General features: G+C 45.2%; 1 protein-coding gene across 1 annotated transcript; it reads left to right on the top strand.

The window, feature by feature from the left end:
* The first annotated feature begins 628 nt into the window (after window positions 1-628).
* camk1a (calcium/calmodulin-dependent protein kinase Ia) lies at window positions 629-16,493 on the top strand. The gene is made up of 12 exons (XM_030375764.1): window positions 629-933; window positions 1,874-1,990; window positions 11,392-11,523; window positions 12,564-12,638; window positions 13,446-13,584; window positions 13,666-13,792; window positions 14,018-14,093; window positions 14,185-14,297; window positions 14,620-14,698; window positions 14,939-15,026; window positions 15,572-15,740; window positions 16,362-16,493. Exons 2-12 carry the CDS (start codon window positions 1,905-1,907, stop codon window positions 16,463-16,465), a joined length of 1,188 nt encoding a protein of 395 aa, XP_030231624.1. The 5' UTR covers window positions 629-933; window positions 1,874-1,904; the 3' UTR covers window positions 16,466-16,493.

Here is a 16,493-nt window from a genome sequence, read left to right as displayed (position 1 = left end):
TAGGTAGTGCAACTCAAACATTTTTTGCTATATAAATACTGTGATAAAATCCACGGTTATCGGACAGTGTTGGAGGAGGCTGACTTAATTGGGAAAAAGTGTACAATAACCTCTTGTTCTTATTCGCAATTGAAACGTATCCAAAAATGAAACAAGACATTTAAATACACTGACGTCATTGAATGACTGGTGTCTTAAGATATTTAAATTGATCAAGTCATTACGTTTTATATAGATGGATGGATGGATGAATATATATATATATATATATATATATATATATATATATATATATATATATATATATATATATATATATATCCATTCTATAGATAGATAGATAGATAGATAGATAGATAGATAGATAGATAGATAGATAGATAGACAGACAGACAGACAGACAGACAGACAGACAGACAGACAGACAGACAGACAGATAGACAGATAGATAGATAGATAGATAGATAGATAGATAGATAGATAGATAGATAGATAGATTTTGTCCGTCAGAATGACAGTCAAATCAAATTTGCTCAGTCAAAAACAACAGCGATTACATTATAACGAGTAATTATCTGTGTTACATAATAGAAGATGCTGCCTCCCAATCATAGGCCACATAGGTTGCCCTACTACAACAGTCTTTTCCTAAGACACGCACCTACAGAGACCAGCCCAATTATGTACCTTGACTGATGATTGAGTGACTGCTGGTGGCGGTGGTGGCAGCGGGATTTAGGGGCTGCTGTTTTTGGAGATTGCGCTAAGCTTGTGGACGTACGATTTCCCTGACGTAAAAAAAAAAGAAAAAGGATCTGCACCTATCCAGTGCTGCGCACCACTAGCACACCAACCTCACCAACCACCATACAGCACCACAGCGCAGAGCAGAGGGGGAAGCAGACCAAAACGTTTTGACAGATCGTCATAAAGGTAGGTTTATGTTTGGGAACGGTATTTTGGGGTTTTTTGAACATATATTCACGGGCTGCTTTTGCATTAGGAAAAATCCCCTCATCGCCGGTTCTGCATGCTTGTCCTCCTGGACGGAAGATCATAGCGACAGCATCCCTGCACGCTACACACAACCTCTCGGGCATCGCACATTGAACTGACGGGCAAGGCTCGTATACGTGCTTATGAATTGCAATTGTAGAGGGGCAATGAATTGATATCGGCTGTTTCCAACTCACAAAGGCACATCTGTACCTTAACCAGAGCTGCCCTATGCATTCAAGTCACTTGCACAAAAGGAAATGTTGTGTGGGTCAAATCTTAAACTCAGCGATGCCCTTGTAAAACGATTTATTTGAAGTCGAGCATTTTTTCTCCACTGGCCCATAATGTTGGCCGATATTGTAATAGTAACCTATAAAATTCGACAACATGAATCTTGAGACCAAAGCCTAATTTAATATGAACTGGTTTACTGAACGGATGCCTGTAGCCTACTATTTTATATCCATATACAGATTGGAGAATCTTATTTCCTACTTCCCTGAGGTTAAAAGGAGATGTTTATGTCATATGTCTATGTTTCACCTGTCATATTGTTCAGCTAGGCCTATTAATCAAGCATTTTAAAATGCGTAAATAGATATCTCTAACCACAAGGGGCTTTACTATAGCAATGTCATCAGGAAGTAAACATCAAAAGCCAACATCACATACACATCATGTGTTTCAATTCTTACCCTATGTTCCCCAAATGCTGTTATTAGTGATTTCAACCTTCCCCCGTGCCCTCCAATATAGTTTGTTGGACCAGTTTTATCAGGGACACTTTGGTTGGGTTTTTATGTGCTAACTCATGATAGGATCATAAAAGCCCAGTGACTCGGATCCTTGTCTCACCCTCGCTCACTCTTTGCAGTTCTGGGGCGACAGAACCACCACTTTATAGGATGCCTCTTGTAGAGGACGGCACTGGGTGGAAGAAGAAGACGACAGACATCAAAGAACATTATGATTTTAAAGAAGTGCTGGGGACGTGAGTAACCCGTTTGATGTTTTTTGTTTTCCCTTTTACTGTGTCACACCATGTTGGAAGTTTATCTGTGACAGTATAGAAAAAAAACGAAATAAGAAAGCAAAACTCAGTTTTCACAAAAAAAAAAAGAAAGGTCTTTCAATGAATACATCTATAGATACGACATAACTGTGTTACTAGTACAAACGCAGCTCTGGGTGACCGTCTTAAAACCCTGTCATCGACATTTCTGAACATCATTTCTTGCCCGGATGGGATGGAGACAAGGGGTCACCTACAAAATATAAAGGTGGACCTACCGCACCGCGTGGGGGCCCCTTGGAGACTTGCCCGTAAGACCTGGGGGCCACCTCTTGTATTCCCAGCAGAGTGTGTGTTCAGGTAGCTAAAATACCTCCTCAACACTGATTCATTACACCAAGGTGACATAGCGTGGAGCAGTTCAATAGTGATTGCGTCATCTAATAGATGACGCTGATAGACATTTTAGTCAAACACACCACATAACACTGAATGGTGTTGGATGGAAATACATCATTTCGAAGTTGCAATTTTGTTTGTTGTTTATAAACTATACATGTTTGAAGAGTTTATAGCATGTGTTAAGCTACTATTTTACCACTTGATTCACAGCCGGGAAAGCGGATGAATCTTCAAGCTCATGTTTTATTTGCTCTGGCGTATGTATCTAGCCCCCCTCCAATTCAGTTCGTTTTCCAGCAGCCCTGGCCCGGGTTGAGCCAATCACAGCCGTTTATCTCATATCAGATGGGTCTTTACAGCGGAGCGCCCTATTGGATCGCCGTGGAGGCATTTGCATTAACAACCATGGTGGCTGCCGCAGATGTGTCACACGTTTCTTTCCTCTGATTGGTTGTAGTTCTATCCATTGCATCCAGAGGCAATTTGGTTTGCATCCCTTCATTATGCTGAAATAAAAAAAGAAATAAAAAAATGAACTGAGAGGTTCCAGACTAATGCGCGTTTGTGAATGGGTCTGGTGATGTTAGCCTACCTGCATGACATAATTATATGAGCATTCAAATATTAGCGTAAAGTACAACCTTACGACATAGGGGTAGTGACATCTAATGGAGTTCAGGGGACTAGCCTGAACAGGATAGTTCTTTGCCTTATCAAACCTTCTGTTCCCTCCTGTCTTTGTGAGTAGCCAGACCTAGCAGAAGGCCGAATGAATGTGTTGACTGAAAGCTCCTTATGAGATTACCCAATAGCTTTATCCTACGACCCAGTGTCTTATAATTGATTTATGTTGAAATATTATCCAGGGATCCCACTAATCCTTGCTATTCCACCTCAGCCCAGTCACAGTAACAAAGTGTTCTCCAGGTAGCAGATCAATCCTAATATTAATACTGTCCCGGTATTTGTTTGACTTAAGTCCATGTTGCTTTTTACTGAAGCCTGTAAAGGTCATTCAGTCTGGGTTTTATCAACATTCATTTGTCACATCCACAATTATGCTAGTAGAAGTGCAGTTAAAATATGGCTTGCAAGGTTAACCAAAAATAATGATGAGTAAGAGAGAAAACGTTATGCCTGGTTTGTTCCATATCTTCGTCCCATTTCAGAGGTACAGGCTAAGGCTAATCAGGGGTTTAATATATAAAAACAAAAAATATTGTGCGCAATATCCAACTTTCAACTGTCAAAGCAGCCAGAACTAAACTACACTAACTTGTATCAATTAACCACGTAGAATTGACCTTTAACTAAAAACTAAAATGAGACAAGCTCAAGGAGAATCTAACAGTGTGTTGTTGAATCAATCTTTTAATTTCTGTCGCTTACTTTGCATCCCTTTCCCTTCTAGAATTATGAAAATGTAAGTACTACTTTAACCCATTTATGCCTAAACGCCTGCTAAAACGCCTGCTAAAATCCTATGCTATTCTAGGAAAAAGAACCTCATTTCCTGAGGTTTTTCTGAGAAAAATAGTAAGAATTGTCAACGTCTACATAAACCTTAATATCTAAGCCTCTGGAGCACCTAGAAACATGAAATAAAAAAGCATTTTAAAAGGTAAGAACTACAGGTTTTATTAAAACATGCTCCCTGAGCACAACCATAACAGCAACATTTAAAAAACATTCTCAAAACAAGATTAAGAGAAAAGAAACAGTATAAATCAATGGTATAAAATACAACAAATAACATTTTAACCAAAGTATTGTAAAGGCACACCCCTGACCTGCAGATCCAGCAACAACTTCACGCTGGTTAAAAGTTGTCCATGTAAACACACAAGTTTGACCCAAAATACGGTTTAGCCAGGTATGACACAATCGGTAAGCCAGGGCCTGTCTCGGTCTTGCCTGCAATGGCCCCTGTGTAAACTTGAAAATTGTTTACGTAGCCTGTATTGCTCTCTGCCATGACCCACACCTTTATCCCCCACTTCACCGGCTTCATGGGGAGGTACTGCCGGAAGGCAAGGCGTCCCTTGTATTTTACCATGGACTCATCCACGCTCACAAACCCATTGACCTAATAGAGGGCCTGGAACTGATGCAAAGAGGAGTCCATGAACCGCAGGATCTTCCACAGCTTATCGGATTTATCCAAGGCAGGGTCCAAGTTATCTTCTAGATGGAGATATCTGAAAATGCATATATGACAAAGAATTTGAGCCTGACATTTATTTCCATCATTGTGTTTATTTGGATTATGTTATTTATAGTATTTATATTCATAATTGTATTACTATTTATTCATTATTCCATTATTGTATTTATAACTAACATCATTGTATTTATTCAATATCAACCATCATCACCATTAGTAATTGGCTATAGCACCACTATCATTACTGGCCATTCCGTTTTCTAAGAGAAGAGAATGGAACTCGGAAGAGAGCACAAGAAAAGAAAACATAAATATTTACCTCCAGATCATGTCGAAACGGTCCCTTGACATTTGTTTGGTAGAGCCACTTAGTTTGCCTCCAGTAATCGCGGCGTGCTGGTAGCTTTAAAATTCCAAAGCAAAGACACAGCCCGAGGATTGTTTTCATTTCTGTTCTCGGGACCGGGGTCCACTTGAGGTCGTGGGGGTCTGAGCTCGTACCTGTTGCGCGTACGGATTCGTTTCGGTCAATAACGTGTCCCACAGCTGATCGGTAAAGATCCTGGAAAACACATCGAGTGGGCTAGCATCCAAGGGGATCGGTTGTTTCACCCCCGGTGTGCGAGAGAATGTCTTTGTTTTCCGAGGCTGGTAATTGCCGGTTCTCCAGTCCACCTGGAATCCCCGAAAGTCATCCTCCTCCTCTCCTTCGGTGTCCAAAAATTCCCACTTCTGTGCCCGATCCAGTGGATCAACCGGCACAAAATCATTCTCGTCCTCATTCTCATACTCAAATCCCTTGAATTCTATGACAATATCACTGCCATCGCTATCAAAATCCTCCATGTTCATTGCTACTTCTCGGTCGCCAGCTAGACGCGTCGCTAAAAACAAACATAGAATATCGCGTGGCTATATGATTGATTGACGTGATTTTCAGCCAACCAAAGTTCGTTTTGGTGGTCTCCTGATCTTTACCAAAGCCTTAAGACCCACCCCATGTGTATTTTTAACCAACCAGAGTGAGTTATATGCTGCATTCGTCATGAAAACAGCACGTGTACAAAATGCTGCGCTACGCAGCAACCGGCAGGAAAGCCTATGTTGCGCTACGCAGCAACCGGCAGGAGGGGCTATGCTGCGCTACGCAGCATCCGGCGCCAATGGGTTAAGCCAACAGAAAAAAACTAAATTCAGGCCAATATGCAAATCATTGTATCTCATTAGCTTTTGGTAAATGGGTGTTATGATCTAACCATATTGGTTTACAAAGAGTATCTTTGCAGAATGTTGGGAGGTAGGCTTAGGAAGATCTTGATGTTGGCTTCAATCCATCTCTTGTCTCAGGATAGTTTAAGGGCCCCAGTAGAGTGCTTAATGGATTGTAAGAGTAAAAGCAATGTGTTACGTTGGCTTAAGCAATCGATAGACGTAAATATGAGCATTTTATTAAAGTAATCTTGTTCTCAATGCGGTTTCTTGTATGCCTAAGCTTTTCCGTCCCTTTGGTTTTGAATTTTAACCTGAATTTTTCCACGCCGGGCACTATGATAATCAAATCCTTCATCTCAACGTACATTTTGATGTATCTGTATTATATTTAGCATCAATAAGTAGCCAAACCACCGCACCATTTCTTATTGTCAGCAAAATACTTTCAGGGTCCAAGCAGGGGAGTTGTTTCAGGTCCTGTAAACAGGACCTCTCCCTATAGCTCCAAGGGTCTAGAGAGGTCTGAACATGGCTGTAGATCGAACACATTCACATATGTCGAACATTGTGATCCAATACCTAAGTTTATACATTCATAATACTGGGGGCGGGAGCTGGCCCACAAATCTTAATGGATGAATCCTAGTTACACAAATGCCAATGTAAACTAGAATTTATTTTCTGTATTAAGAAGTGGCCTGCTAATAACACTAGCAGGGTGTGCTTAAGGGCTCCAGCGATGTTGGATATTTGCCCTTGCTGGTTTCAACACAGAAATACAATAACACTGTTTTTGGCCCACACTTCCCACTCCACAATCACAATAACAATAGCTTTGTTATTTTCTTTTGATCTTGATATATTTAACAACCGTCGGATATATTAGGATCAATTACACTAAAAGTAGGGATAGGGTGTCTGCGGTAAGTGCTGCACCTGCACGCCCGCACACACACACACAAAAACACACACGCACCCACGCACACACATGCAAACACACACATACACAAACAGACACACACACACACAAACACACACACACACACACACACACACACACACACAACACACACACACACACACACACACACACACACACACACACACACACACACACACACACACACACACACACACACACACAGAGTCATACAACGAATTAGGCTATAAGAAGGGTGCTTTGAGCTGGAAGTGTGCACCTGCAGGCAGCCAAATCAATCGAGTGATGGATGCTACTCTCCACCCGCGCGGGGTGGAAAGGCCCGCCCACTCTGCATTCTGCCGCACCAAGGAAATCATACACAGCAATTAGAATCCCAGCAAACATGTCGTCCAACCCGCCAGCCGGAGACCCACCAGACTCAGTAGAGGGAGGAAACATGTGATGTGTTCGCGTGGGTTTTCGTTATCGACATAACAGGGTGAAGCATATTTTTACCGAGATTCTACCGGTGCATAGTTTATAAACCAACCGTTGGTTTTTAAACACATTCGCCTCATGGAGTAGGCACACTTTGGACTGAGACAAACCTTTGTCTTGCCGTGTCTAAAATGAGGACAAAACGTATGCACGCATCGCCAACACTGACTGGGTCGCATCGCTCTGGCTTCACACACAGAACCTCCCACTCCTCCCCCCCCCCTCACCCCCGGCAGACCCACAGAGGGTCTCTCTCCACTCCACTGCTCAGTCTCCAAGGAGAAACACGCCGCTGGATGCTTAATTACAACGTGTCTTGTGGCAACAGTGTGTGTGTCTGTGTGGGAGTGTGTGTGTGTGTGAGAGAGAGACTGGCGGTATGCGTGTGTGAGACTTGCAGTGCGTGTGTGTGTGTGCGTTTGCATGAAGACGATTTAGATGTGTTTGTGTACGTGTGTGCACTTGACTGAGTTGCGTGTGTTGCTGCTGTACGACCTCACTCGCAAACATGCTAGACATGCCCCCCTCCCCCTCTAGCTTATATTACTCACTGTCAGTCATCCTGTTACTCCGGCTGCCTATGCGAACCCCAGGCGCTGTGTCTTTTCATGCGCTGTGCATCATGGTTCACACTCAACGTCCCCGTCTTATACTTTAAAACAATAACAGTATCCTGTCAAAGATTATTGATCTCATAGATTGGCTATATGTGTGTGTGTGTTTGTCTGTGTGTGTATGTGTGGTTGTCTCCTTGGCCTTGTGACGGATGTGTGTACGGATCGTTAGGGCTCTATGGATTCTTATTAACGATGGATAACAGAGGGTCAGAGAGGAGCTGACCTCCGGGGTCGTTTCAATCAGCGCCGTCCGGCTCGGTGCAGAGTGGGGCAGCCGTGTCGTTAGGGTTCTCCTAAGACCTCTTCAAAGGCAGCCGATTAAAAGCTGAGCGGCTTGGGCCAACGGAACGAGAGCCTTATCACGCTGACGCTCCTATCACGTGTAGCGGCCGCTTGGCTGAGCATGAGGACAGCGTTGGATGCACAGGCCCCAGGCCCGGTGGAACACTGCTACCAGGATGCGGAGCACGCGCCGTGATTGCGTGGGTTTTTGTATGAATGTATTTTAACAGCTTAATATTTTTTGGATTCGTGGTTGAAAATGCAAAACCCGACAAATTGGTGGTGAGGCCTCTTAGATGCCATCGAATACCCGGTTGCTTCTGGGTTGGGCCTTTTTCCATGGGTGGCGCTGTTGCAAATGGTCTGCAATCATACGATTTGAGTCGTTTGGAAAAAGCGTTTCGAGAAGCTTAACCTTCTCTCGGGCTCGGCCGACATCGGAGACCAGAAGGAGCTCCAGACGTCCACACACACCTCGCACACTTTTGCTGCGATGTCAAAGGGCCTCGAAAAACGCACTTCGAGGTCACCAAAAGGACGCAACGTGTGTCCGGAGCAGAGTGGAACGTTCACAAGCTGGAGACTAGCGATGACATAGGATTTTACTAGCCTGGGAACCAGGCGATTCTGAGAACTCATGTTTCATTTGTTCAGGCATATGCATCTGGCCCCCCTATGGTTCAGCTGCTTATCTAAGACGGGGCAAATTTGTAACGATGACTTCACTGAGTAGTAGTTTCATAATCAACCAAGATGGCTGTTGCTGATGTGTTTCGGGCTTCTGATTAGTCTTAGTTCCTCTAATTGAGTCCGGGGTCATTGTGAACTACGTCCTTTGATAACACCCCTTAGAAATAAAAAATGAACTGAGAGGTTCCAGACTATTATCCCGACTCCTGAAGGCACGCGCCAACACGAAGAATGCACAAACGCACACCTCCCATGTTTTGATGCCAAAGCCCTTTTCCCCGCAGAGCACAAAGCCAGCAGCAGACAAAAAATGCTGACAATCCACTCCCATGTTAGTGAGCGGACGTGGTTGTATTCTCTGGTGTCTACTCATGCTCCTTGGTTAACATGGGAGCGGATCTGAAGTATTTTCGAGGAGCAGATTTTAAGTCCACTTCCGCTGTACGCTTTGCGCGCTGGTGGGAAAAGTGCTTGTTTGTGTGTTTGTGTGTGTGTGTGTGTGTGTGTGTGTGTGTGTGTGTGTGTGTGTGTGTGTGTGTGTGTGTGTGTGTGTGTGTTTGTGTTTGTGTGTGTGTCCGAGAGAGTGTTTGGCTCCCCATTCGTTGCTGATAAGGAGCGTAATAATGAAGTATTGATAGCGATTCAAAGCACAACAGGCATCGAGCGAGAATTCTGCTCCCTTATCCAACGGTGTCTCTAGACAGCAGGGCTGAGCTCACGGCTCCATAGGGGACAAAAGTGCTTAAATATATGCCTGGAAAGAGTAGGTCTACCTTTTGGGCACTGTTATAGTGATCGATAATTCAATCAGGTAACCAGAAGTCTAGGCGGTTCAATATTCCAGTATGTCCCCTAGGCCCGTCTGCTAACCAGATCCACCCTGACCTTGCACCAAGGGGGTTTTGACAGCCAACCAGAACACCAGCGTTTGCATTTCATTTGTGGGTCAAAAGAGGTCAAATGAGGAGCTCCTACACACAGGTTCCCATAGTTACATCCACAAACAAAGAATACAGCCATACTCTGAAGTACTAAATTGGTACACAGATGACATTTCATACCATACATGTATCATTGTATATGGTTCAAGATAATGGATTAAGCCCCCAGGTGACAAAATATGATGTCACCTAATAGATGGGTGCACCTCCAACTTCATCCTAGCGGGAAGGACGTTGACATTGAGCTTAAAACGTGTTTAGATGAACCACTTGGCTGTGTTTTATTTACACAGCAAAGTTAGTTCGTTTTATGCTTCATGTTTATCCTAAGAGCCGTCACGCAAAGTTAGAGTATGCGTGACGCGTGAGTATGTTTACATTCTATAGACGTAGGCCCAAGACATGGGTCTTGTAACTTAATCTAAAGGCTTTTAAACAGCAACAACGTTCAAGATATGAGAACACTCAAAGCTTACATACATGTGCATTTAGTTTACCTGTCCCACACACGGAAAGCACACACACACACACACACACAAACACACACACACACAACTTACTCTGTGTCCCATCATCGCCAGCCCATAATCTATAATGCAGTCCAGCCGTCCTCAAAGCCACCACACTACATTTACTCAATCTATTATTGAATGGCTACCAAATGGTGCAGGCTATGGGTGTGCTGGGGTTGATACCGGCTCTCTCTATTTGTGGCCGTGTGACGGCTCACTCCTCAGGCCTTTTTTTTAGCCCTGAAAAGTCTGGGCGGCACTATGGTAATATCATCATGTTGAATTATTCATCGCAATACCTCCTTTAGAGTCATGACATACATACACACACACAAACACGCACACACATGCCCAGTCTCCATGAGAAAGAGGAAATGGCGTCCATCATTACTTGCTAATTAAATCGTTCTTAGTTGCTTAGATTAAGTTTAAGCCTAGTTTAAATGTCGCTCTGTTAAAAGTGTCTGCCAATGTTGACTTAGTCACAATTTGTCATAGTTTCACGAATACATTGGCACCAGTTCTTGGCAAATGGTTTTCAAGAGCCCAGCATAAGTCTGAGATGCAGTGCACGATGTACATTAGTCACAACACTGTGGTCAGCCCAGAATATATTATAGGTTCAATGTCGCTGCCGCAACTTAGCCAAAGTTAGAACATTCTGATCGTATATATCCTACATCTCACCTGAACACCTCCACCATCAATGTATGTTTAAAGGACTGTTCTCTCCATCTCTGTCTCTGCCTGTCTCTCTGTCTCTATCCATCTCTGTCTCTGCCTGTCTCTCTGTCTCTATCCATCTCTGTCCAACGTGTACACATGCCCCCTCATCAATCTCCCGTCCTCCACAACCCCCGAAACCTCAACCCCCTCCATCAACACCACCACTACCACTCCCTCCACCACACCTCACAACCTCCACCACCACCACCACCCCCACCACCAACGCCACTATCACCCACCCCCACCCCACCAACCTCCCCCTCTTCCATCACCCACACCACCACCACCACCCCTTCCACCAACACCACCACTCCCTCCACCACCCCCTTCACCACAACTTTCACCGCCCTCACCCACCTCCACCACCAACACCCCCGCCTCCCCAAACCTCCCCCCCCCCCCCCCCCACCCTAGGGGGGCGTTCTCCGAGGTGGTGCTGGCCGAGGAGAAGGGGACCCAGCGGCTGGTGGCAATCAAGTGCATCCCCAAGAAGGCGCTGGAGGGCAAGGAGAACAACATCGAGAACGAGATCGCCGTGCTGCACCGGTGAGGTCACCGCGTCCCGCCCTCAGCGCCTGGCCGGGGGCCAGGGCTAACGTATAGCGACGCAACGCGCGGGCAATGTACAGATATGCACTGGGGGGTAGGAGGGGGGGGGGGGGGGTGGTTGATTAAATGCACAGTGTCAGTGGAAACAGTGGAACAGTGGCGTAAATGTCAGGAGTAAAGAAGATGGACCTATTTTTAGTGTCCTTGTTGCCAGGGCAACAGCTCACAGAGGCGGGAATGTGGTGTGGAGTTCCCTGCAGCAGCGGCGGGCGCGCTGAAGGAAGAGCGAGAGACGGTGGGGGGGGGGGGTCTGCGCACGAAGCGGATGATAAGGGGGGGTTGGTGACAAAGTTGAACATACTGAGACCCTTATTGTGGGGATTTATATCAAGAAGGAAAGACATACAGAGAGACAGACGTAGAGGCAAACACATTCAGACAGACCGACAGACAGCCATGTATAGTTGCTGAATAGATTCATACAAACATACATACATTCATAGATACATTATACATATTGACCGACAAACACATAGAGAGAGAGCTCCTCAGTTGTGATTGTGTAATAAGTGAGAGACAAGGGTGTTATCAACTGTATTTCACTACCGATCTGCAGCGAAGAGGGCTTCCCTTGCCTGGGTTGTACAGCAGGAATAAATGGCTGTGTATCCATTCATACGGTCGTTGACTTGAGCCCTCCATGGGGTCTGAAACAGGCTTTTCCTTAAGCAGTGGATGACTGGGACTCTGGCCTCTCTCTCATCTGTTACCCACAAGTGTAGTGCGTCCATCCATCCTCAGAACTGAAACTACTGCTAGAATGCTGCTCCACATGGGCGTTAAGAATCAAACGTGGGTTGGATCTGAGTATCTGAACCGAGGGGGTTCGGAGGAAGAATGGGCACGGCTCTCATGATTGAAAAATCGACCACCTGGTGACAGAAATAAGGAGGCTTTCGAGAAGCGTGTTGGATGTCCCGGTGCTTTAGAATTTGAGAAAGATTTAATGTTATTTTGGGGTGGTCTATTCTCTATAGAATCCAGCACACCAATATTGTGTCCCTGGAAGACATCTACGAAAGCACCTCCCACCTTTATCTCGTCATGCAGCTGTAAGTTCCACCTCTGCAGCTGTTCTCTGCTGTTACACATCTCTGCTGTTACACATCTCTGCTGTTACACATCTCTGCTGTAAAACATAACACAACTCTGCTGTTACACCTCTCAGCTGTAACACATACAAAACTCTGCTGTTACACATCTCAGCTGTAACACATCTCTGCTGTAAAACATAACACAACTCTGCTGTTACACATCTCTGCTGTAAAACATAACACAACTCTGCTGTTACACATCTCTGCTGTCAAACATAACACATCTCTGCTGTTACACATCTCTGCTGTATAACATAACACAACTCTGCTGTTACACATCTCTGCTGTAAAACATAACACAACTCTGCTGTTACACCTCTCAGCTGTAACACATACAAAACTCTGCTGTTACACATCTCAGCTGTAACACATCTCTGCTGTAAAACATAACACAACTCTGCTGTTACACATCTCTGCTATTACACATCTCTGCTGTTACACATCTCTGCTGTAAAACATAACACAACTCTGCTGTTACACATCTCTGCTGTAAAATATAACACAACTCTGCTGTTACAAATCTCTGCTGTTACACATCTCAGCTGTTACACATCACTACTGTTACACATCTCTGCTGTTACACATCTCTGCTGTTACACATCTCTGCTGTTACACACCTCTGCTGTTACACATCTATGCTGTTACACATCTCTGCTGTTAAACATCTCTACTGTTACACATCTCAGCTGTGTATCTCTGCGATATACGAATGGTACCTGACTTATACCAATGAGTGAATGGCTAACAGAGTGTGGAACCTGGCAGTGTTTCAGGAGGCGAGCTGTTTGACCGGATCGTGGAGAAGGGCTTCTACACGGAGAGAGACGCCAGCCAGCTCATCCACCAGATCTTGGACGCAGTCAAATACTTGCATGATATGGGGATAGTCCACCGAGATCTGAAGGTAGAGCAGGTCATCATCGCTCTATCTCTTTTACTTTCACTGTCACTTTCTTTTACCGATATTTCATCTGTTTCTGGTTAGCCGGAGAATCTGCTGTATTACAGCATGGATGAAGACTCCAAAATCATGATCAGTGACTTTGGCCTGTCCAAGATAGAGGGTTCTGGCAGTGTGATGTCCACAGCATGCGGTACTCCTGGATATGTAGGTAAGACAGGTCAACGGCAGCTTCAACTCTCGCCCGTCAAGTCTTGGATATTTCGCTCTCTGCTCTCCTTTACCCTGGATTGTTCTCTTATTGCTGTGAAGCCTGTACTTCATAAGTACTCTAACGGGTTGTTTAGTGTAACCTTGCTGAGTGCCATGAGTACATTATAATTGAATGTTGGTTTTCTCTGTGTGAATAGGTTTTGTTGTGTGAATTTCATTTCAGCACCAGAGGTTCTGGCTCAGAAGCCCTACAGCAAAGCAGTGGATTGCTGGTCTATAGGAGTGATCTCTTATATTCTGTGAGTAGGGTTTTGACTACTTTATTGACACGTTAAGTGATTAATTTGATGTTTGTCATGTTGAATATACCTTCCGTTGACTCCCACACAGACTATGTGGATATCCTCCGTTTTATGATGAGAACGATGCAAAGCTGTTTGAGCAGATCCTCAAAGCGGAGTACGAGTTTGACTCTCCTTACTGGGATGACATCTCAGATTCAGGTAAGAAGTACATCGAACAACACCGTAGTATACGTAAACTTATACGAGATAACGAGTGGATTATTATACCAAAAGGTATTTTTTTTGCTAGCTTTGTTTTTCCACCTGAATAATCCACTTACATCTATCCAACAACATCTAATCCTTCCTGGTAAAATAATAAAATAAAAATGATGCATAAATATGAGGATCCTAACTAAATACTCTTTGTTCTGGTAGCTGTTAAGTTATGATGGTTAAAACATTCATAAAAGGGTTGTGAGAGATGGATTATTAGTCGCTGTATACGTGGAAAATGTAATCAATAGTTTTGCCTTTGCAGCCAAAGACTTTATTTGTCACCTGATGGAGAAAGAGCCTTCGAAGAGATATACGTGTGAGCTGGCCCTTCAACATCCTTGGTAGAACACACACACACACACACACACACACACACACACACACACACACACACACACACACACACACACACACACACACACACACACACACACACACACACACACACACACACACACACACACATCATCCTACAATCATTTGTATCCATTTCTCACACACTTCCGCATTATGTATCTGTGAGTTGGGTTTGTGGTGCTGTCCCCTTTGATTTGGTTGTGATGTTGTGGGGGCTTCGGCAGGATCTGTGGGGACACCGCGCTGGACAAGAACATCCACGAGTCCGTCAGCGCTCAGATCAAAAAGAACTTTGCTAAAAGCAAGTGGAAGGTGGGTGCCTTTTAAAGAGACCATAAGCTATGAGACACACAAACAAACATCTGACGTTAGGGAAAGGTCCATTTGGTCAGGGCAAGTTCATTTATATAGCAGCCACACAATGGCCATTTAGGATGCTTTACAAAGACATGAATCAGATTTAGAAATGACTAAAGCGCAGTCTATGAAAGATTAAAGTCAAAGATAAATGTAGTCTAAAAGGAAGTGGACAAAGATGCCAGTGCAGACATAACGTTTCATTCAAAAGCAGAACCCTGATTTACTTCTGAGTATGTCGTGTTGCGGTACAGGCTCAGATGGTATTAAACCTTTGTGACAGGATCCGGTCATCTGAGTCTCTCTCTCTCTCCCTCTCCCTCTCCCTCTCTCTCTCTCTCTCTCTCTCTCTCTCTCTCTCTCTCTCTCTCTCTCTCTCTCTCTCTCTCACTCTGTCTCTCTCTCTCTCTCTCTCTCTCTCTCTCTCTCTCTCTCTCTCTCTCTCTCTCTCTCTCTCTCTCTGTCTCTCTCTCTCTCTCTCTCTCTGTCCTCCCCCCCAGCAAGCCTTCAATGCCACGGCGGTGGTAAGGCACATGCGGCGGCTGCAGCTGACCACCAACGTGGACGGGCCCAGTCAGACCACGCCCACCAGCCCCTGCCACGCCCTCATGCTGCCCCAGGAGGAGGAGGATGAAGAGGAAGATGTAGTCCACGCAGAGCAAGAGAGTTGTGAGTCTCCTTTTGTATTGAGTCTTTTATGAAGGGTTTTGTTTCTAGGGAGGAATCTCATTAGTGGGCAGGTTGGGTTAGGAGGCCTACAGGCAGAGGGCATAGAGTTGGGTTTGAACCTAGAACCCTTTGACCGGGGGCCAGGTCAAATACCCTGACTGACTAAGTATGCAACATGACTCACAGACACAGAAGCACACACACACACACACACACACACAATTTTCCTTTGTTGATAGTCCCTCATCTCTCTGTCTCTCTCTCCCTCTCTCTCTCTCTCTCTCTCTCTCTCTCTCTCTCTCTCTCTCTCTCTCTCTCTCTCTCTCTCTCTCTCTCTCTCTTTCTCTCTCTCTCTGTCTCTCTGTCCCCCCTCCCTTTTCCCTCTCTGTATCTCTCTCCCTCCCTCCCCCTCTCTCGCTCCCTCCCTCTTCTCTCCCTCCCTCCCCCTCTCTCTCTCTCCCACCCTCCCCCTCACTCTCTCCCTCCCTCTCTCTTTTCATCCCCCTCTCTCTCTCTCTCTCTCCCCCCTCCCCCTCTCTCTCCCTCCCTCTCTCTCTTCATCCCCCTCTCTCTCTCTCTCCCCCCTCCCCCTCTCTCCCCCTCCCTCCCTCCCTCCTCCAGTGTCCCACTACGAGGACGGTCGCCGTGGTAGCGCGGATGGCAGCGTGGACCGGGACAGTCTGAGAAGCTGTACCTACTGCTGCAGGCCGGCCAGCCGCGTCTGAGACCCCCCCTCCCCCCCCCCCCCCCCCC

The sequence above is a fragment of the Gadus morhua genome, chromosome 13, assembly GCF_902167405.1.
Source record: "Gadus morhua chromosome 13, gadMor3.0, whole genome shotgun sequence".
NCBI classification, from domain to species: Eukaryota; Metazoa; Chordata; class Actinopteri; order Gadiformes; family Gadidae; genus Gadus; species Gadus morhua.
The sequence above is the reverse complement of the archived record's forward strand: the minus strand, read 5'-3'. Positions and strand labels throughout refer to the sequence as shown.